At 43.3% G+C, this 22,413-nt stretch overlaps 1 protein-coding gene across 4 annotated transcripts in view; it reads left to right on the forward strand.

Moving 5' to 3' along the window:
* The window catches only part of VIT (vitrin), a 62,590-nt gene extending 40,422 nt beyond the window's left edge, over nucleotides 1-22,168 (forward strand). For 2 of the 4 annotated variants that reach the window (XM_009686646.2, XM_009686645.2), the window contains exons 10-19: nucleotides 1,307-1,345; nucleotides 1,444-1,500; nucleotides 2,153-2,215; nucleotides 7,142-7,189; nucleotides 10,111-10,173; nucleotides 12,959-13,106; nucleotides 13,958-14,061; nucleotides 14,611-14,837; nucleotides 17,665-18,178; nucleotides 18,861-22,168. In XM_009686646.2, the coding sequence (XP_009684941.1) occupies nucleotides 1,307-1,345; nucleotides 1,444-1,500; nucleotides 2,153-2,215; nucleotides 7,142-7,189; nucleotides 10,111-10,173; nucleotides 12,959-13,106; nucleotides 13,958-14,061; nucleotides 14,611-14,837; nucleotides 17,665-18,178; nucleotides 18,861-19,039 (1,442 nt within the window). In that variant the 3' untranslated portion in view covers nucleotides 19,040-22,168. The remainder of the gene's footprint in view (nucleotides 1-1,306; nucleotides 1,346-1,443; nucleotides 1,501-2,152; nucleotides 2,216-7,141; nucleotides 7,190-10,110; nucleotides 10,174-12,958; nucleotides 13,107-13,957; nucleotides 14,062-14,610; nucleotides 14,838-17,664; nucleotides 18,179-18,860) is intronic. The other 2 variants (XM_009686649.2, XM_009686647.2) reach the window with 1 other exon arrangement.
* The last annotated feature ends 245 nt before the right edge of the window (nucleotides 22,169-22,413 follow it).

Consider the following 22,413-nt stretch of genomic DNA (forward strand, 5'->3'; position numbering starts at 1 on the left):
AATCAGGAGAGCTCTTGGGCTCAAAGTTCATCCTCTTCAGGCTCTTTGGCACACCCCGATCTCCAGTGTGGGAAGCGTAACCTGCAAAAACTCCATACCACACTGCTGTGCAAACAGATATTTCTTGCCAGAACCTGAACTCTCAGCCTCATTTGCTAGCCAAGGGTCTTCAGGAGCAAGAGCTTGTGAACAGGTTTATGGAGTTTAAAAGCCTTGCCAGTTTTGGCAGATAAGCTTATTATTTCCTTAAACAGGAGCTATTTGGCTTCTGGAGTTTAGAAGGTCTCTCAAGGTGGCTTCTAGAAATCCCATTCCAGGGCTTCCAATGGCCTGGAAAAGTCCCAGTTTGGGTCAACTATAAAATATTTGCTGTCACCTAATTTTGCAACGCCAAGCCTCAAGGAGCAGTAATCCCTATTTTCTGAAGCAGCCTTTCAATATGGTGTCATTTATGATATCTTATTGATAAAAACCTCTCATGGGCCTTGGTCCAAAGTTCACAGAAGTCAGCTAAATATTCCCATTGATTTCAGCAAGCTTTGCAATTAATCTTTACTGGGAAAGCCAATGAATAAAAGAATAAAAGCTTACTGAAGAACAAGTTTGTTAACAAGCTTCTTAAGAATAACTAATGAAAGGAAAGGCATGCCTGAAGACATAATTTTCATCTGCAGAGCCTTCAGGATTTTTCAGCAACAGGAGCTTAAAGTATTGATCCAATCACCTTATAAAAGCCTTTCATGAAGACAGTGATGAAGACATTTCAGACACATGAATTCTCTCACACTCATATTGTCATTGTCTCATTATTTACAGTCTACCTGCTTGCTTGTGTCCGCTTATTGTCTTTTGTCGCAGGTTGTAAGCTATCCGCGGGAAGGGTGGTATTTGGTCTGGTTTGGTATTTCCTTCCTCCCACAGCCAGCACAATTAGATGGTACTGAAATATAAATAAAAATAGATAACAAGTGGAAGTAACTGAGATAAGGAAACTTTTAATAGGAAACAAATCACAGCAATAACTGCAAGTTTTTTAAATGCAGACCAGAGTCCTATTCCAATAATATTCATAACTGGAGCGAACGTTAACTAACCTTTTCTATATGACAGAACAAAGCAATTCTCTTCTAAGCTGACTGCAACTATACAACATTAACAACTGAGAAAGTATGCTAATGAAAACTCTCTATATATGAACTATTAATTCCAACAGCTATAAAATGAGACAAAATGGAAATCCCAGGTAGCAGTAGTCTTGAACCAAACATTGTGTAAGTTACACTTTTCCATTCTGATGTCTACTTAGGACAGATCCAGGCTGCACAAGGAAGAGGACAGACTTTAGGTATGTTTTAGATTAATAAGAAGTAGTAGATTTTTATCACTAGAATACTAGAACACATTATGTTTAAGTTCCATGTACTAACCAATATGTTTCCAAAGCATTCAGGGGCACTTCCACCTCCTCAAGTAACAGGAATATTTTACGAACAAATACAGGTAAAGGCATTAAAATCTCTTCTCTAATTTCTCCCTGTGGCTAGTTCCACCACTCACCTCTACGGAGACATGTAGTAATGTGCTGTATTTCCACTCCTAATCACATTCTTAGCAGGATGCAGTGTTAGCAGGCATCACATTGGTTATTGCATGTCAATAGTACAACTTTTAGAGGAAAAAAAAAAAAAAGAAATGGGTATAATTCTACTTACAATTGTTCTCAATATAGAATTCTAAACCCATTTATAAGGGTCTTCTATAACATTTCCTGTTGCAAAACAGCAAGAGAACTTTGTGTGTGTGCACGTTTGGGCACCATTGGCCTGACCCTTAGAGGAGATAAGTGCTTTCAGTTTCCAGGGACTGAGCATGATCAGCACCGCATAGGACCCGCTGTCTGTTGTTACAGTGCACAGGTGAATAGCTGCATTGTGCAGCACTGACTAACATTTAAACCCATTTTTACTTTTGGGCCCCTTTTCTGCTTTTAAATTCTCTTTTTTTTAATCCATAGTTTCGATTTTCCTTTTCCATTTGGTTCGAAAACATGTACAGAAAGACAGTTTGGGGCCACTCTGTGCCTTGTTACCATGCTTATGTCTCCTAGCCAACTGATGTCTAACCTCTAAGCTTTTTTTGTCAAATCATGCAGGTATTCAGCGCCAAGAGCCTGTTGCAGCCTTCCGAAAGCGTGCCGGATCTCCAGTCCATCTGGGTGAGCAAGATTGTTAGGAGTAGTTTTTCTGCTGTCTTGCTTAGTTTTAGTAATCCAAAATAAACCCACAGGCAGTATTTGAGATTGTTTTCATGTATTCTGGAGGAACACCAGAGCAATCCCCATGTACTGAATGCTAACTAGCAACTTCCTGAATGTGAAAAGCAAAGGACAAGCTCAGTCACTGGTGAGCTGTTGTTTCAGGCTGTGGGAATGAACATCTACCACAATGTTTGCAATTTTCCTTTTTTGTTAGTCAAAATGTGGAACAAAAAAAAAAAAATCAGTTCTGTATAGCCTGTCAGGTCTATCAGCAAGCTAAATTTTCTTTTCTTCCTGTTATTCCCGGAAGCCTCCAAGCTGAATGCAACCATGGAGATTGCCTTTAATACTGAGTAGAAACATCAGCTATACTTTCCTTCTTCCCATTAACCTGTTTCATCAGCGAGCAGACCTTACAGGGGGGGGTCTCTGGAAGGCTACTGACAACTTTACTTGACTCCAGAGCACCCAGTTTATGTGTAAATATTACTTCTCACTTGACCAGAGAGCAGAGTTTCTCAGATGCGGCTTTTGTCAGGGAGCAGCCAGAGCTGGCTGCTCCAGCAGGGAAGGGTGCCAGATGATGGCACGGCAGGCAGGACAGCACTCACCGACAAGGGCTGCAGACCCACGGACCCCAAGTGAGCAGGACAGAGCAGGTGCAGTGGCAGTGGACAGGGCCAGCTGACAGCCCAGACAGGTCCAAACTGACGAAGGAGGTCAAGGCAAGACATCAGGCCAGGAAGGCAAGGTCAGGCTCAGCGTGGTACAAGGCTGAGCACAGGCAAACTCGCAGTGCATCTCAGGCACGGAGCAAAGGCAAGCGTCTGAGCTTAACTGCTGCTCCTGAACTGCACGGGTGGAGGTCCCCAAGGAGGCTTCTCATGGCTCAGCTATGTCACCAAAGCTTGGTCGAAGGCTGTGCTGTGTCAGAGCTGCCCTTGAACATAGGCAGCCAAATCCCCTGGAGAGGGACAGGCTGCAGAGCCTGCTGGTCCACTCAGCACTCTGACAGCTTTGCTGAGGGCTAGAAAGTACACAGCAGGGATATTGCAAAAGGAGCGAGCAATATAGAGGCTATTATCGTGCAGTAAGACTTCCTGGATAACACAGGTCGAGTAGGTTTACCCAGCAACGCCTCCATCAAAATGACAATTTGTAGTTGACCTAGTTAGAGTGTGTTTAAAATGGGTACCCACTCCTTCTCCTCCAAAGGTTTACTCTGTTCCCTCACTTTTCTACTCCTCCTCCTTGTTTCCTTGTTCCACCCTTGCTGGTGTTTCTCATGTCCTTTTTGCCATACTAGTGTCACAGCCATTTCCTTTTTCTACCATAGATTTTTTTGTTCTCCCTCAACTCCCTTTGCCCTTTGTCAAAATCCAACACCCACCTTCAGAGGAGAGACAGAAGGGCAATACTTGCCTGTACAGAACAGTAGGGCAAATGGGTTGCCTGTAAATTGCACTCACGGCAACGTGCTAAGTATGCGATACCCTCGACAGGAGAAGATGGCAGACCTGCCTGGCTGGCAGGATTAAAACAAGAAGAGTCTTGTGATCTGGACCAAAGGATGCTAAAGGAGGCCAATCCTCAATCTATCAGAATCTGTGCCTGCGAGGCAGGGGAAAACAGTGCTGAGACTTGTTTAACTCAAAGTCAGCATTTAATCCTGCCAAATATATTGGCTTAAAACATCTTAAAAGTCCCCCCAAGGTGATTACAAAACATAAACTTCACATCATGAATGACTCTCTTTTCTCAATCACAGAAGAAGAAGAAGGAAAAACCCCACAGACACATACGTGCCATGTTCCCAACAAGTCCTAATCTTTTTTTCAGCTCAGGTTCTGGCAGCTCAGATGTATTTCTTCCAAGCAGCCAGTTTCTCTAACGATCAAAGGGAAATTCCTGGACAACTCCTTGCTTTCTTGGAAAGGAGTGTTGTTTTTCTTGATCCTACCAAGCGAGCGTACACTTTTCAGCAAACAACAGTGATCAATTCTATGGGGTTGGCCGGGCTCTTGAGGAACTTCCTGTCATCAGCTCATGTTAGGGAAAAAGGCGTGCTGGGAAAACACTCATCCCAACACACCATTTGCCTGCTCTGCTTCTCGCTACACATTCTTAAGAACGTCCCACCTCTTCCAAGCTCTTGACAATGCACATCAACTCTCTTGAAATTCCTTAATCGCTTAATCCTTAATCGCTTAGTCCTTAATCTGGACTTAGTCCAGAATTTTTTTCAAGACAATTATACTTTTTCTTTTTTAAGATAGTCTTGTAGTATTTTAAAAATAAGCTCTTGATTCTTTATGGGCATCATCAAGTAAAAAAAAAATCCTTGGTTACCAAGAACACTCATTTCCCTTTTAGATGTACATTTTATTGAGTCTTTTTTGTCATTTACCTAGGACTATATGCAAGAATACCTAGACTATCTGCATGGGTTTATGGCTCACTCAGAAAAGTGTATATTCTCCATATTTGTAGCCAGCTACACAAAATCCTTGGCTGCTAGCATTTAACTAGCATTCATTCATCCATTAAGAAGGAAAATACAGAGGTCATCTCACCACACAAAGTTTTAAAGGATGCAAGCCATGCAAAGACTTCTCAAAGAGGCAATAGACAGCTCTCACTCATGGGGATTTGAAAGGACACTTGCTATTGTCTGAGTAAAAGTAGTTCTTGAGAAGAGCAAATCTAGAGAAACTTTAGCAGTGCTCCCACTGAAAAAAACAGTCTTTACTCAGAGTTACTGAAAAAATATCTTTCTTCTCTGAGCTTAAAGAGCCCAGAAAAGTTAGAAGAGGCAGTGCTTCAGTTAGACAGCCTAATGCCTTGGGTTGAGAATAGTCCTTGACAATGAGCTGGCAGCTGAAGCAAATCTGTGATATGTGAAACAGCTATGTTCCCTTGTTCTAAGTTCCCCACCCCGTGGCCCTGCTTGCAAGGAAGAGATAAGGTGCATACTTTGTGCAGCCCCTCAGCTTGTTTCATGTGCAATGCAGTTCCTATGTTTTTAAACACTTTTTCCTCCTGTAACCTACACAGTTAGCATATTTGTGGTATGGAAGACTCAAAAAGGGTAGAGTCTTTCTCATGACCTGCTCTTTGGCTATTTTTTCAGCCAGTCAGGCTGAAAAGTAGCTTCATATGAATTTTTTATTTTAGCAGCCACTGAAAAATTCTCAGCTCAGGAAAGTGAAGCACACATTTTGAGGTCAGCTGCTCACAAGCTGCTTTTTGCTGAAATCTATTGTTCTTCTCAATGACAGAGTTCACGAGACACATAACTCATAACACTCTCATAACGAATGAGCACCACAGACCTTCACTGTAGGTAGGTTCCTCCTGCTCTGCAAGCACCATCCCTCACTCCATTCCCTGCAATTTTCTCAGGAAATAGTCTTCTCTGCTGAGTCATGAAAATTCTGGCAAACAGTCCTGCCCAAGTAGATAATAGACTAGGAATTTTCCTCCTGTCTTTCCTTCTGTTTCCTTCTTCATTACTCATTCCTGCCCTCCTCTCAACCTACTTCTCCTCCTGATTAAGATCACAGCAGAACTTCTGTGTGAATCATCACTGACTTCTCAACCCTTTGCTTATTCTGTTTCTTAGATTCTTCACAATATGTCTAAACAGCGTTTAGCATAAGGAGGGAATGGGATCTGGAAGAATCACAGTAGCAATGAAATGTGGCTGAGGTTCCTCTTATTCTAAGGGAGACCATAAGTCTTATTCAGCCACCTTACTCACGCAACAAGTCTCCCTCCCAAAGAGAAACTGATAGCTCCTCACAGGGATGGCAATCTAATGGCCAAGTCAGTGCCCTCATAAAGTTGGAGGACTAAGGCAAGCCCAAGACCCCCAGATTTTTCCACATCTACATCTACATTTTCACCCACTGATTCTAGTCTAGAGCAAGCCAGTTGCCATGGAAGGGTATTGGCTATGGCCCTACAGACAGTATAAATTCAATGGGCCTGAGATACATGTTTTTGGAAACCACTCTGAACTCAAGTCCAGCTGTCCAAGGCGGTATAGAGAAAGGCCCAAGGAACAACAAGGCTTTCATGCATAAGGTTGAAAATTTTGTCCTGGAAACAAACAAACAAAAATAAGAAGCAAAAAACCAAAACAAAACATATCATGATCTTCCATTAAAAATACTGATAATCGAGTAAATAGGGAAAACTATGGGTGAGATGAAGGGGTGTGGGTAAAAAACGTGTGTCTCAGAATTAGCAGAGGGCCAGGTATGTTATGACACATCTGGAGGAGGACTGAGAGGCTAGTGATTTCACCACCGTTCTTAGTCTTGTTACTATCTCAGTTGGCTGTAAGTGCTTTCATCTGGCTATAGTGCAGAACAAAACATGACATTTCTGGGAAAGTTCTTCAACAGTCTCCAAAGCCAGGGACATTTTTGGATTTATTCATGAAAATAACAATTTTTGGTATAGCTTTTCATGCCTGATAGGCTGTAGAAAAGATGTACAGAACGTTGTATTTGGAGTGGGTTGAGGTGATACAGAGGTTGGTGGAAGGGAGGTACTTGTAGATTTTCATTGAGACACAATGTAGGCCCAGCACCTGCCTCGGTATCAATGCAGTTTAGAGGAACAAGAATGAAACTGAAGAGGCATATTAAAAATCATTAAAAAGATTAGTGTTTTTGAGGAGGTGACATGAGGCTCTTACATATGGCTTGAAATGTGTCCATAAAGGTTTCCAGGTTTACTGATTTCCTTAGCTCCTACTCATTGATGATGACTCATTGTACAAATTGACCTTTCTGAACTGAGCCAAGAGCTCTGTAACTTCCAGTAATTCCATTATTGTTTTTAGTAATAATTTTTCTTGTCTTTCATGTGTGAAAGCAATGGAAACAGATCTGTGGAAATCTGGATTAAGCCTTTTTGACACAGGTAAATATTTAAAGCATCCAGTAACTAGTCTGGGAATAATTGGTTTCCAACACACATGGGGAAAGCTAACACTATTAATCAGTCCCATGACACTGTTGATAACAATCTTCTTTTAAAGAGTAACTATAGTATTTAAACTGATAAATGAGGTACGTAGCTTACATCTCAGTAGTCCAATTTATTCTGTGCTTGCCTCAGTCTCAAGCATTGCGTCAAGCAGGAACAGAACAGATGAGCTCTGGAAAGAGTTGGCAGCTCTGCTGCTGCTGCAAAAAAAAAGGTTCTAGCTACTAAAATCCATTTCTAAATTACAAAGGTGAATTTTGAGAATGCCGCAGTCCAGATAGCAGCCTAGAGATGCAATCAGCAAACAAGATGAATTATTCTGAGGACAATAGATATAAGAAGGAAGGGCATTCAGATAGGAAAAGGAGGATTTTAAATGAACGTAAAGGAAAATAAATATTATTGACCATTTGTATTGTTTTATCCTCAAAAACTGACAATATGGAGATGCTAACATTTTTATAATTATTAGTGGGTGAGAAAAAACATCCTACATTTGTAGGAGACCCAACTAGCAACAAGAAAGGGAGGTGCATAACCCTTAATCAGGAGCAGTTACCAACTGCAATTTCTACATGCTTGATATTCCTTTGTATATTCTGAGGTTATGCCTTTCCTCAGAAACATTTAAAAGCAGACCACACAAAACGCAGGGCAATTCATTATAGGGTACACACTCTCTGTCACAAGAGACTCGACCTTCCAATGTAAGATGTCTTTTCTGTCACCAGTTTGTTGCTGGAGGAGGGCCACACTGGGCTGGGCTGGGCTGGGCTGGGCTGGGCTGGTGGCCCTTGTAAAGACCATTCCCCTGAAAGCTCTGCTCATTCCAAAGCTGAAGCATGGCTGAAAGCTGGAGCCGTTGCATTAGTCTGAAAATCTAGTATCAGCAATGATGGCTGTTTAGTCAAAACGTGCATCATCCTGAACATGAACAGATTTCCCGTCTACAGAGGTTGCAAGCTGAGCCAGAGAGACAAATCATTTCTAGCCACTGCAGCTAAAGCTGTCAGTGTGTTTATCCAGAAAAAAGCTACAGCACTAGGACCAGTGATGGGCAGATGGGTATTTTGAGAAAGAAAAATGACAGATTGCATTAAATGCAATGAAAGATTGGGCACGGGGGAAGGGAAGTTGTATTAATAGTTCCTCTGTAAGTGAAGTGGCCGTGCAGACTAGTGCTAAAGTCTGATGAATTCACATCGTCACTTCAAAGGAATGGTTTCTGGCATGCATGTAGCCACTGCTGTCTTACTTAAATGAATGGGAAGTTTAATCAGCATGGACAGCTGTGACAATCAGCAAAGGGAACTTTAATTAGCATGAAGTGAGCTGCCCATGCAGCGAGTTGAAATTCCCATGGCAATAACGACATTAAATTGGACTGGCAGAACAGGGAGAGCCACACAGACTGACCACCTCCCCAATTAGTGGAGAAGATTATTTGGTAGGTGACCTTATTGTCACACTAAACGCAAATCAGCCAGCTGCCCCGCAACCTTCAAGAACTGTTAATTGCACTAGCAAATAAAAACGAAAAGTGCTGTGTTGCCTAGACGTGGATTTTCCATGCTGGCAAAGCTAATATCGGTTACCTGCCTGGGTATGGAGTATGGATTTTATTGGATGCAGATAAATGCATGAGGCAGGTAACTATGAATTAACTTCTCTGTACAATTTGGTTGCTAAAATGGATGGAACACGCTAATATCTAATTTCACTACGGTGTTAAATCCGCCTACTTTATGTTCTGAGTATAAGACAGGCTGAGGAATCTGCAGGTACGTGGTACCAAGCTGGCACATGCCACGTATGCAGTGCACAGGCTGTAAGATGAAGCATGGCTTTGGTGAATTATTGAGGAAATGTTATATGCCCGTGCAATTAACCTACGCGTGGGTCCAAGCCGGAACTGTCTGAGGTCCTCTCTCCAGGCCTGCAAATCATGAGTGAAATGAAACGTTTTCAAACTTTCTGACACCAATCCAGCAATGCTCTGTGATTCAGTGAATCTCTTTTTCCTCTCACAAAGACATAATCTCATGTTTCCAAGGCTGCTACCTTGCAAATATCTTGTTCAGGACCTCAGCTAAGATCTACTAATGACCCATGAGACTATTTCCCATGACTTCACTGTGGCCTTTCGCCAGGATTTACCCCATTTTCTTTGCGCTTTCCAAGCAAATCCTGCAAAGCACCTGAAGAGCCATGGCTTTCATTGCTTCCCCAGCTATAACGTGGTGGGGGAGCGTCCTTGCCCGTGTTTTGACCTCCAGACGTAAAGGCAACACTGTAAAGGCATCTCTTGAACTGCTTCAAAGGTTGTGCAGCTCAGTGTAAAGAACCTGTAAAACAATCACAAGTCGGTGAGGTAAGGCTGGCAGTTCACTCAGCCTAGTTGCAAATGGCAAGATAGGGAGTGAAACTGGGAAGTCGATAGCTCATGCTTTTTCTCTCCCTTTTTGCATCTCAGGAATCTTCCATTTATATATCCTTGAGTGAGGCAACCAACTCCAAAAGGGGAGTCAAAGAGTCAGAAAAAGAAAAGTACTTCTGACTTGGCATTCCCAGTGGTCTGTCTGCTTAGGTACATTTTGCTGGCCTTTCTAGAAATGGCTTCACTGTTTTTTTTTTTTATAGGAAGCTATCCTAGAAGATGTAAAAAAAAGTAAGTTCCAAGGACATACACCACATCCTCATTTCCTTCTTATGTAACTCCTCAGATCACAGTGAATTCACCAAATGCACTAGCAGCTTTCACTCCACGCCTGGCCCCACTCTCCTCACCTTTTTTCTCTCAGAATTAAGGTAGCTCCCGTACATGCACCGATTGAACATTTCATTAATCTCTCTAGGCTTCAGTTCAAAAGAAGAATTGAATCCAAAACCGCTGGAGTCAAGATCCCAGGGGAACCCAAGTACGTATATCAGAATTAATTTCATAATTAAGCAGTAGCACTTTATTAATTACACTTTACTAGAATGTTTTCAAATTAATTAACCAAAGATCAGTTATTAAGGAACCTAAGAAACTTAAGGAACGCGTTTTCCTTCCCAGAGGAATAGCAGGCATTCTCCACTGATCCTTCTCATACACATAATCAGCTTTTGCTTCTATAGAGGAGGAGCTACAACCCAAACTTGGCATACCTGGACAGTGAGATGATGGCTACCTACCATTACCTTGCTGGGGCCATATCAGCTCCACATTCCTGGGGCACAGAATTTCGATAAGGGGATATCGATGGTGGGCGATAGCAAGCCCATCCGCTGTGGCCAGGGATAGACAGGTAAGCCCTGCTGACGAGAGTATGTTCCTGTGGCTACGCTGAGCGAGGAGCCTGGTGCACAGGCCCCCTTCCCGCTGCTGTGGATGGTAGGGCAAGAAACCACTCGAGAAAGGTGAGCACAGCGTGAGAGAGGGGTCTGCATCCCGGGAGAGGGTACGGAGGGAGCATCTAGGATCCCTCAGTCTGGAAAAGATGTTAGGTCTCCCGTTCTGAAAGGGAACTCTTGTTCCCGAATGGAGAGGAACTGACAGAGTGGAGAGATGAGGTCTTCTACCCCATCCTCACAGCAAGCCCTCCCTGGAGAGTGCCAGGCGCCTGCCCTTGCCTCGTCCTCCCACTGACACCCAGTGTCCTGTTACTCATCCTGCAACAGCTGAGGGCTCTCTGTGGCAGAACTTGCGTTACAGGGCATCCTTAGATCAAATACTAAACCAAACGTCATTACAGTCCTGTTTGCTTCTCCTAATACTTAGAAATATTTTTTGCTCCAAAGAATGTCAAATATACTTAAAATTAACATAGAAATAAGGGAGGGGAGAAGAAAAGGAGAAGGATCCACCATACAGACTCACTCTCACTGAAGGAAAATTTAGTAGTTTAGCAGAGATTCAGGCAATTGCACAGCTGGAAGTGCAACAGTGCTGGAAGTGAACAGAAATAGGATGCCCCAGAATCATAAGTCGCATGACTGTGATACCTCTAGGACCATAAGCTAGATTTCAGATTTCCCCTACAAATCAGAAAGCATTTAGCTCCCTACAGAGCATGTTTAGCACATGATCTTTCAAAGCCCTACTAACGTCCAAGCACTGAAGTACTCCTGCTGTGTGAATTGTCCTCAGAAATCAAGTTTGTATATAATTTTGAGAAGACGTGTAAGTCTTCCCTTGATCAGTCCCAGTTGGCTAAGAAACTTCCACTTTACACATACACATCACATGATAGAATTTGCCTTTTAAGGACAGGAAATTCAGGAGAATCTGGCCCTTAATTAAGTTGTTATTTGTTGTGGGTTCCTGGCCTTGCCTCATGATCTGCTGTGAAAGAACATAGTTCTCTGTCATGCTTCCATAATTCAGCATTATTAAAATTAGAAAAACAGACAGCCACAGGAGAAAAAATTGAAAGTAATGAGATGGGAGGCAGTTGCATAAGGCAGTAAGAACAATCAGTGCTTTGTAGCCTTTGGGCTATCTAATGATTAAAACAGACTATTTTGGAGAGTCTGATTGGTAGGAAGTAACATCAGTGAGAAATCAAGAGAGGCACATGGAAGAGGAAAATATTAATTAGCACTCTAGTTCAGCCGAATTTTGATCCCGTTGCTGGTCACAGTTCAGTCAACAAATGTTTACCACTAACTTGTAGAGAAGTAGAAGTGGGCTGATAGTGACTGAAGACACTATTTGCAGAGGCACAAAGAGCAGGTTCATCTGTGTAATTACAGGGAGGAGTTTCCTTGTATGGAGAGACAGTTTTTCTAGAAAGTTGCTTTTAGCTGGGTGAGCAAATAGACAAAAGCACGCTGCTGCAGGCGCACAGGTAAAACGCACAACTGCATTCGAAAAGATCCTGCGGTCGACCTGACAACGCCAAGCGAGCTTCTCGTTTCCAGTGTTAACGCCAGCCCAGAGACAGCAACCGCCAACCGCTTCTCATTCAGGTGTCCGCAGCGGCTCAGCAAGCAGTATTGCAAGGATTGCTTTCAGCAGCTACTTGAAGAAAGCCCACAGAAGAAATTAAACGCTTCCCTTTGCCCTGCAAGCACTTCATGGGCAGCAAGCCGAAACGGGGAGCGAGCAGGGGACGCAGGCGACGCCTGGCGGGGCACAGCTAGCAGCTCCAGCTCAGCGCCAGTGGCGCGATGGGTGGCACAGGCAGAGGCACACGGCAGCCCCGCGCACCGGCCTGGTCCCTGGTTCCCGAGCCCAGGGCCATCCCGGACAGCTCTGCCACAGGCTCCAAGGAAGCCAGGATGTGATCAGCCTCAAGTTGTCAAGGAACCGAATGGATTTTTCTCTTCCTTCTGAGCAGGGTTATCATATGAAAAACACTTCCTGCTATGACTATTATATTAATTAGGCCCATAAAAGCATAACTAAGGGAAATGCTCTGGCCTGCGTTCTGCAGGTGGCCACACTATGTAATCCAGCAGTCACGTCAGGCTTTAAGAGCCCTCGCTACTGCCTCTGGCCAGTCAGTCAAGGACCATGTGTGTCTGCCAGTGAGCAGTACAGACGTGAGCCCGCAGCTTTGCCCTTGTCCCTGTTAAAGGTTTTTTAGCAGAGCCTGCACAGCTGGACAAGTTGCTGGATATAGATTTTTTTTTTTTGTTAGGCCTTCATTCCTCGCAAGAAGAAAAGCTGTCAGAAAGGAAAGAAAATACTTTCTGTGTTTGTGTGTCTCTCCTCAGATTGCAAAGTTGATTTGTCCTTCTTGATTGATGGGAGCTGGAGCATCGGTAAACGCCGCTTTCAGATCCAGAAGCAGTTCCTCAGTAACGTGGCTGAAGCCCTTGACCTTGGCAGTGCTGGTCCTCTGATGGGCATCATTCAGTATGGGTAAGAGCTTCTTAAATATCAGCACTTACCCCCGTCCAGATAGGCCGGGAGGGTCCAGGGAGGCCTTGAAAAAGAGGTAGCTGAGGGGAAGGCCATCTCGTTTTCTAACTTCTAGTACTGCCTAAAATTGAGCTTAATTTAAAATTACACCTGCCACGTTTTTTCCATACACGTTGTAACTATCCTCAACAATAATCATCCAAATGAGAGCAGGCCTCTAGTGGCTATAAACTTAGTCCTGCTCCATTATTACCATAAACCACAGTTATCAAATTCACAGGTGCTTGTTGCTAAAATAACATCTAAAACCTCACCAGCGTGGCCTCACTGGTTTATTTTTCCCTCGTGTGTACAGAACGGCAGCAGTATGTTGTTAGCGCTGGTGACTAGATAAAGGACCTTGCACCATGACTGGGTATCAAGGTGTGCTACGTGAGAAGACTGGCTCTCCTCTCCCCTTGGAAACCCCCAAGGGCATGGGGCACATTCACATAAAATAATGGTGTGGTAAAGTGCATTTATCCTGCCTTCACATCCAGTGTTACACTCCCTGCTTCAAGCAAGTAGCTTATCCCAATCTGCTGCCTTCATAGAGCCTCCTCCATCTTATTGCATGGCCTGTAAAAGCAATCAGATATCATCCAGGGTGCTTCCTAGGGACAAGCTACTCCCATTACTGTGGGGTGCGACTGTGCACCCTGGCAGGCATAGCCGTGTAGCTAACACATAGCAAAGGGCACGCTCCAGCTTGCTCCCAGGGTCAGGATAGCACCGGCAGGATCTACAGCTATTATGTGGTATGCAAAGCAAAGAAGTGATGACTGCTTTTATTTCTTCTTTTGATCTGCTAGCAATGACCCTTCCACAGAATTTAACCTAAAAACTTACGCAAACTCCAAGGATGTCAGAAACGCGATTGAGAAAATCCCACAGAAAGGCGGACTTTCCAACGTTGGTACGTGCCGGGCTGCTTGCATGCTTGGGGAAGGCTGCAGCGCCTCGGTTGTGGCAAGCCTGTGAGCTCCTCACAGGGCTGGGGAGCCTGTGACTAAACAGTGCTGAGGGCTACAGCAGGGCTGGCTGGAGCACGTCACTTCCACGATGACCTGCCTGTGCCAGTACAGGGCCCTGTGAGTCCATTGCAAGGGAAAGACTTACCTTTCTCCTCATCAGCAGCTCCCACTGAGGTGCTGGAGGCTCTTGCTAACACAGCTGGTCACCTCCAGCCACCACAGAGGCAAAAGGAGGGGAAGGCTGATGCTTGGCCCACCCGCACAGCAGTGCTCAGGAGGTCCTTGTACCAATAAAGGTGCATCTCTTTCCTGTTTTCACAGCTAGATGAACTGCCTAACTGCTTTTCCCAGCTCTCAGCAGGGCTCTAACACTTAAATCTGCCCTCTGTCTGATGCTGTCTGATGTTTCATGAGTAGGTTTTTCCTATTTCCAGAGAGATTATTTGAGAAGCTCTGCCAGCCCTGTAACTCAATCTCCTCTTCTGTTTCAGGGAGGGCACTTTCATTTGTTAACAAAAACTTCTTTTCGGATGCTAACGGAAACAGAGGCGGCGCACCAAACGTGGTCATAGTGATGGTGGACGGATGGCCTACTGACAAAGTGGAGGAGGCCTCCAGGCTGGCCAGAGAATCAGGAATCAATATTTTCTTTGTCACTATTGAAGGAGCTGCTGAAAATGAAAAGCAGAACGTTATTGAACCAGACTTTGTGGACAAGGTACTCACAGGGCTGGGCTCTGGCTGGAAGGCTGGCTCCAGCTCTGACTTTTCCAAGCCATTTCAATCAGGGAGTCATAGTCCTCCTCACAGGAGGCTCCCCTTTTCTTCTTGACGCTTCTGTCTATTTCTTGTCCCGCTTATACTATCTTGAGGTGTCACACACAAAGAGCCAGATAGCAGGCAGCAGCGCTAAAGTCAGAAAGGGAATCGGAGCCTGAAACACGCTAAAAGACACGGCAGGCTTTGTCTCACCATAAAGTTCTGGTTTGATATGTACTATGAAGCAAACGGCTTTTTGCTGACCAGTCACTAAACACTAGCACAAACCTGCAGTCGTTCTGAGACAAGAGGTTTTCTGAATATGCAGCAGAGTGACAAAGCACAATTGCACTCTAAGTTATCCATGAGCCTCCTACAGTGCCTCTTCCACTCAGTACAGGCTGAGAAGCCCTTTCAGTCTCATGCTAGTGTTGCAGTTACAGACAGGTGCCATTCCCGCATTCAGATGGTTGCACAGGATAACAAAAACAGACCATTTTACTCTACTGCTCCTTTCCAAGGTGTTGCAGTACTACCCACAACAAAAGAGTTTTAAAGGCCTTTGACAGCAAATTAACACCTATGGTGAGAATTGCTGACTAGAAACCTACTGGAGTAAAAAACACCAGTAGTTTAGTATCAAGATAGCAAAAATCACTAAATCCACCCAAACCATGTTCTGAGACTGTCAGTCAGAAATTAAAACTTTCTAAATCGAAGTTAAAGCAGGATATGATCATCTTTGCCAAGCTGAAATGGTACTGTGCTAGCATTTGGAGCAGCATGACGTTTGAGTTTTTGGGTTTTTTTTTTTTTTTTTAAAGGCTTACCATATATAACTAAAATCTGTCACAATATTCTGCAGCAAAGAAAAGGTCAAACATAGTTTTTTTATATATACTTTTTTTTAAGTTCTAGATAAAAGTGACTTCATTTTAAAATGTGAGCTTTTCTTTGTTGTTATGAAGCTCAGTGATTAGAAAAGACTAGATCTTTGGTCGTTATGATTCACCACTTTTAAAATATAAGGATAAATCACTAGGTGTAATCCAGTGGTCATGCTAAGGTTTTTGATCAACTTAAAAGTGCAGCATATGTTGGCAGATGTAAGCATTCCAGTGGTAGTTTTTACTGTTTCTAAATGGTATCCTGACAGCAATTGCAGCAGGAGGCCCAGAGACCAGACATATTCATGCCCGAGTTACAGGAAACACCCATTCGTACAAATGTTGTGACACTGAACACATGGATATCTCAATTGTTTAGCTACACCGCATAGCTAACGTTTTGTACCAGTGGTTGGCCTGATGTATTTTTTTCTCTGTTATTTCCTTCTGCTGTCATGAACCTTATTTTAACTTTTCAAAAAAGAGTAAAAAGCTGCAGCGCGCAGCAAAGAGGAGAATGCAAGCCTTGATCTATTTGCACTGAGCACTAACGGTGGCTGCCTACTTCAATAGTGCTTCAGGGCAAATTGGCACAAAGTTATGGAGGGAGGTACTGAGTGCCAGACCAGCCTGGGTTGAGGAAGCAGGGCGGAAGATATCTGGTATTTTTAGAAAACAGATTCCTGTCTGAGCCATGTTGCTCTGCCATGAAATCCATTTTCAAGGAGCTTCAGAGCTGTTCCAGAGCGCTTCACCGTCTCCAGTCAGTGTTTACTTGGTTGTAGTCTCATTTGCATTTACTTTTTAAAAGGGGCAAGCTACAGCGAGTCTCTGTGAGCCTAGCAGAGACCGAGCAGAACTGGGACTATAGTATAAACTCAAGATAGGAAAGCAAAGAGTGTTTGGTGACTTCATAGAGCATTAAAAAAGCAGCAAGATGGAAGAAAACATAAACAAGAGCAGCATATGTTGGGAAGCCCAAGCTGATGGGAACCACAACTGGCTTAGAGCTGTTAAACTTCCTGTGAGTCAAGCCCAGGCACAGGGAAGAAGACAGTGCCTGGTTCATTTATCTCACACGCACGCGCAAGAAGTTGATAAGGAAAGCCTGGCTTAGCAAAATATTCTCAGACACAGAACTGGGACATTAGCACTTTAAAGGTACTGAAGCCAAGGACAATTTGCTCTAGCGCGTCCCCACCAGCTCCCACAGGCTTGGCTTCTCCCACTCACTTTTCTGTGCCACCCCTAATTCCCTATTCAGTTAAAACAATAAAAATGAATAAAATTTTATGACTCAGCAGAGCCAGCACAACTGGGAGTCTTTACGAACTTTCTGCATTTTCACCAAGATTCCTTGTTTGGTCGGGGGGTTTTCCTGCTTAGGAACATATAAGCCAGGAAGAACCTTGTTTCGGTCCCAGATTTCAGTTCAGGATAGCAGGGCTTTACCAGCAGGCAAAACTTTCCTAGTTACCCTGAAGCTGGGAGGATGTGAGCTGAAGTCGCCCTCTGACAAACACAGAGGCTCCCATAAGGCCCACTGGAGCCACATTAACACTAGCTCTGTGATTTGGATGCTTTCTCCAGGAGCTATATAACTTATTCATAAAAGCTTGACAGGTGGCAAACTTCCTATTACAATTCTTTCACCTGTACAATAACATCAGCTCCATGCCCCAGTTTGTAAATAAAGGGCAGGAAAGACTGGCTCTTTACACAAGTATCTGTGATGTTACATTGATGTCATTTCTCAGGGAAGCAGACAGTAACCAGAGGAGAGGCCGCTGCAGATTCTAGCATCCTCCTTTCCAGGCCCCAAACTTACAGTTTAACTAAAATCCTCACTGAAACAGGTGCACTGCATCTCCGTTGCATTCATATTGTGTTGTTTTACAGGCCGTATGCAGAACAAACGGTTTCTATTCCATCAACGTGCCCAGTTGGTTCAGCCTACACAAGGCAGTCCAGCCCTTGGTGAAGCGGGTCTGCGACACTGATCGGCTGGTTTGCAGCAAGACGTGCCTCAATTCAGCTGACATCGGCTTCGTAATCGATGGCTCCAGTAGCGTTGGCACCGACAACTTCCGCACGGTCCTCCAGTTTGTAGCCAACATCAGCAAGGAGTTTGAGATTTCGGACACGGACACGCGCATCGGAGCTGTTCAGTACACATACGAGCAACGGCTGGAGTTCGGCTTTGACAAGTACAGCTCTAAGCAAGACGTACTGAGTGCTATTAAAAGGATCAGTTACTGGAGTGGAGGCACCAGCACGGGAGCAGCCATCAGCTATGCCTCAGAGCAGCTGTTCAGCAAATCCAAACCCAACAAAAGGAAGATTATGATTCTCATTACAGACGGCAGGTCTTACGATGACGTCAGAGTGCCGGCCATGACAGCTCACCAGAACGGTAAGCTGGGGTTCTTCTACTGTTATCTACTCTTTCTATCTCAGCATTTATCCAGCTCAGAGAATTAGTTTTCTGTGATTTGAAGGCACTGGATGAAATGTTAGGAGGGAAGCATAGCACCTTGCAACGTGATCTAGTTAAACGCTAAGCAAGACCACACAGTCTGTTTAATAACTCAAATATATACATATATATACATATATATATATATATATAAAACCACATAGATTTAGCAATATGCATCTATTCCTAGGAGATCTCAGTGGATTTCTATTGCCTTAGTAGCATATGAGGCCCCCTTCGGCTCTGCAGTTCTGCAGAGCCTGAGGAATAGCCTCCTTTGGCTATTCATTCATCTCCCTACACAGCAGGGAGATGAATGCAGTAGCAGGACATTCACAGTGGAGCAAGAACCTCTCGTTCAGGAGCCTGTTGATCACAGCCACGGCTATAGATTTGCTATTATTTAAACCTTTTTACTACTGACAATAGTTAGCTCCAAAGAACAGATAAGGCCTATCTGCATTTGAAAATACCATTTTCGTGGGGAGACAGCGTGCTGCAATTCACTGACTGCATTTGTGTGTCCTAGTAACTATGCTTATAATATCTGACTTAAGTAAATCGACTTTAATGCAATTATTATTTTTAGATGCATTCTGAACTCCGTGTTTCTTTTCAGGAGTCATAGCTTACTCCATTGGAATTGCTTGGGCAGCCCAGGATGAACTGGAAGCCATTGCAACGGATCCCGATAAGGAGCATTCCTTCTTTGTGGACGAATTTGACAATCTCTACCAATTTGTTAATCAGCTCATCCAAAACATTTGTACAGAATTTAATTCACAGCCACGGAACTGATCAAATCAAGCAAAGTGGGATCCTTGGGCATCATGCTGAAGACACACAAAATGCTATAGGAGTAATGCCAACTCTGAGTTCAAGAAATACTGGAATTGTTCTTCTCTGACACTTTCCAGTTAGCAAGGTTGATTGCAGCTCTTTCCCTAGGCGCGATAATGCTCTGTACAGACCGTTGATTTTTGTTTTTCTTGCAGGCTTCAGAAATTCTGATTTGGATGGATAGCAAAAAAGGCAGTAAACTTTTTGGAGGAGATGACTGGAGCTGTTTCAAAAGCTTCTTCCAGTATAGATAAACTTCTGATTCCCACCTTTGGGCGCACACAGGCTCTTTAAAATGAACCATCTCCTTCCTGCACTGGTGTGTGGCCTCAGCCCCGGTCTGCAGGACCTTTCAGGGAGCATCCACACTGCTTAGCTACTGTGGCAGAAGCACCTCCGTGTGACACTGCCCACCAGCCGTCCTCCAGGTCAAAACTGAAATTCTAGAGATTTTTTTTCTTTTTTTGATTAAAATTTGAGCACCTTCTTAAAAGCAGCCACTCTCCCCGTAGAGCTGTCTTGCTAGCAAGTTAAGTTTCAGCTAATGTAAATTCAAGTGCTGAGATTTATCCAAATGCAGAGACTGGAAAACACGTGAGAGGAAAGATTCAAGCTCCCAGGTGACCTGATCCGTCTGTAGCTGTGGCACCCTACAAGCATTTATCAATCCCAGTAAAGCCCCAGATCCACAAAGCAGCCAGCACACAGGAACTAGAATCTAAGTCTTCCCCCTCCTTCCTCCCACAGCCCTGCATTAAAATTTGATTTTGGGAAGAAAACCTTTTCCATTTAGCTTTCTCTTGCTCCACTTTGTCAGCAGCTCAAGGCCTGTAGTACAGTAGGAGAGTTGCAGAGATAGAAGAGACTCTGAAGAAAAATCATGGGTTTATGTTGCTCACAGTCCAAAAAATGCTCGAGAACCACTGCTCCATCATTAAAGCATGGCTCAGTAAGATCAGCTTATAGCAGTCACTGACATGAAGAGAATTATTCAAGGGCCATTAGAAGGCTTTTCAGAGGAAAGAATTTTAATGTTTTGTATTATACACTGGCAAAACCAAGATTTCTAGCATTTACAGACACCCTCTTCAGAATTTGGAATTGGCTTCTGCTATATAGGTCGATTTCAAAACACACCTACTACAGCCCTCGATTATTCAAAAGACACCCTTCCTTCTTAAGGGAAGAACTAGCCACATGGCTAGTTGGTGACGCCAGGAGTGATACATTAAGAGGGTCAAAAGAATTGCACTTTAATTAGGAAGCAGCAGTTGCTGGTTATGTTTCTATCCGCTGTAATTTAAGAAAACACGTTCATTAAGCAGAAGCTACAGAAGGAAAGGGAAGAAGCTTCAGAGCCAGTGAAAATGTGTGTGTTCATAAACCTTATGGCTGTCAAAGCAATACTGCATCAGGCTTGTGGAACTAACAGGAAAGTGAATAAATTAGAGCTCAAATTTCACATCTTACTCACAAACTGGAGTTTCAATAGCCTTTATGCTTTTAATGAATAACTATGATCAAAGGATGCTTAATATCTATTCATATAAAAATGTTAATGGAAGTAAATTGCCATCACAGAAGATTCCTTTCTGTCAACAAAATAAGCACAATCTTTCAGATCTTTATGTTTGAAAATAACCCAAATTAATGAGCACATTTTCATTAATGAGCAGATTCTACATGATCTCCGTAGTGTGATAACATAAGCCAGGCTAGGATCCTCTCAAGAGGTTCTCCAACTGTTATCAAAAACAAAACATTGGATGAAGGGAAGATTCAGATCTTCCTCTTTTAGAAGAAATGTTCCATTCTAGCTTTAGCTGGACACCTAACATATAGTAATGCTACCCAGACAGAAGACACAGGTTACTGCCAGAAGAAAGCAAGCAAAGACATAAAAGACATGCATACAGAGGGTTTGGGGTTTTTTTTAAACACTAATTTATGCTTTAGCGTTTCCACAGTAATAGCCTCTTGGCCTGAAAAAAAAAAAAAGATCAAGGACAGACAATTATGCAGAATCAGAGCAAGCCTGATATTTCCCACCCCCCCATCTTCAGATCTATTTCCTCAATAGCATTCGGCTGAAGGCATCATTCTCTTCCAATAAGGGATATTACGCGGTCTGGACAAAACTCAAACTCATAAACTGGATTTACTGGGGAATGTAGCTTAGATGACAGATTTATTGTTTGAAAACCTGCCTGCTTGGGCTTTTATTTAGGGCTACCTGAGGAAAGTGCCTACTTTTTCACTTTTAACTACACTTAATGCTGCAGTTAAGTTTCTAACGCAACAAATATCACTGTATATTTAGCTCCACAACTGAATGTAATCTCACAGTACAAAAGAGAGATACTCCAAATGTATTGCTTGTTTTCTGCTGAAAGCACAGCACAGATGGTAGAGACGTTAGGAAGAACAGTTAGAGCCACATGCATTCTTTAGGACAGGCATTTTCATTCCTTCCAAAAGCTTGAACTTCAATCAACGACAGCAACAGTTTTCAAATGCTCCTCACAGAAAAGTTCAACTGTTATCCCCTGTGGCAAGCCTTTAAAAAAATGCACTTCAGGGTTCGTTGTTGCTTAAATGGTTTATCTGAACTTTATAGAACGACGATGGTGCTTGCCCGGCAATGCGTATTTTTATTAAGTTCTTGAGATGACCTTGAAATTGTCCAATCCAAAAGTGGGAAAGTGGTTTAATTTTTCATCCAGCTCTCTTTTAAACTTAAATGCCCTGTTCATAAACACTGTAAACTTAAGTGTAAGCTTCAAAAGTCGTAAGAATATATTCTTCCATAAACAAAAGCAAGCACGTGGATCAGGGCAGAACATGCTCCTCTCTTTACTTTTACCTTTCATAGCAAACAAAATATTGGTCATCTAATAAAGTCTATAAATAATATTTTAGCTCCCCCCCCCCAAAGAAACAACTTACATGCACATTTTCTTCATAAAAGTTGGGAGGGAAGGGTGTGTGTTTGAGGAAAGCAGCAGAACTTTGTAACATATATAAGCTATTCTGAGCTTCTCACAACATAAGTTGCTAAATCTTTTGCAATAAAAATGTCCCAAAAGGCATATGCAGTACATGTTGTCTCATATATCTGGTTAGAAAAATAAACATCAAATGCATTGTGCCCATGCAATTTTAGTTTCTGAAATACAGCTGATGTTCTTACTAGATTTTGGAAGACCTAGCAAGACTGGCAAAACCTCAAGTGTTTCAACATGCTTCTTTTACGTGCTTAATTGGGGGGGGGGGGGGGGGAGGGAAGGGGAGCCTACAAGTGAGCTAGCAGAGGAGGGACTACCAAATTACCA

Source organism: Struthio camelus, chromosome 3, assembly GCF_040807025.1.
Source record: "Struthio camelus isolate bStrCam1 chromosome 3, bStrCam1.hap1, whole genome shotgun sequence".
Classification (NCBI taxonomy): Eukaryota; Metazoa; Chordata; class Aves; order Struthioniformes; family Struthionidae; genus Struthio; species Struthio camelus.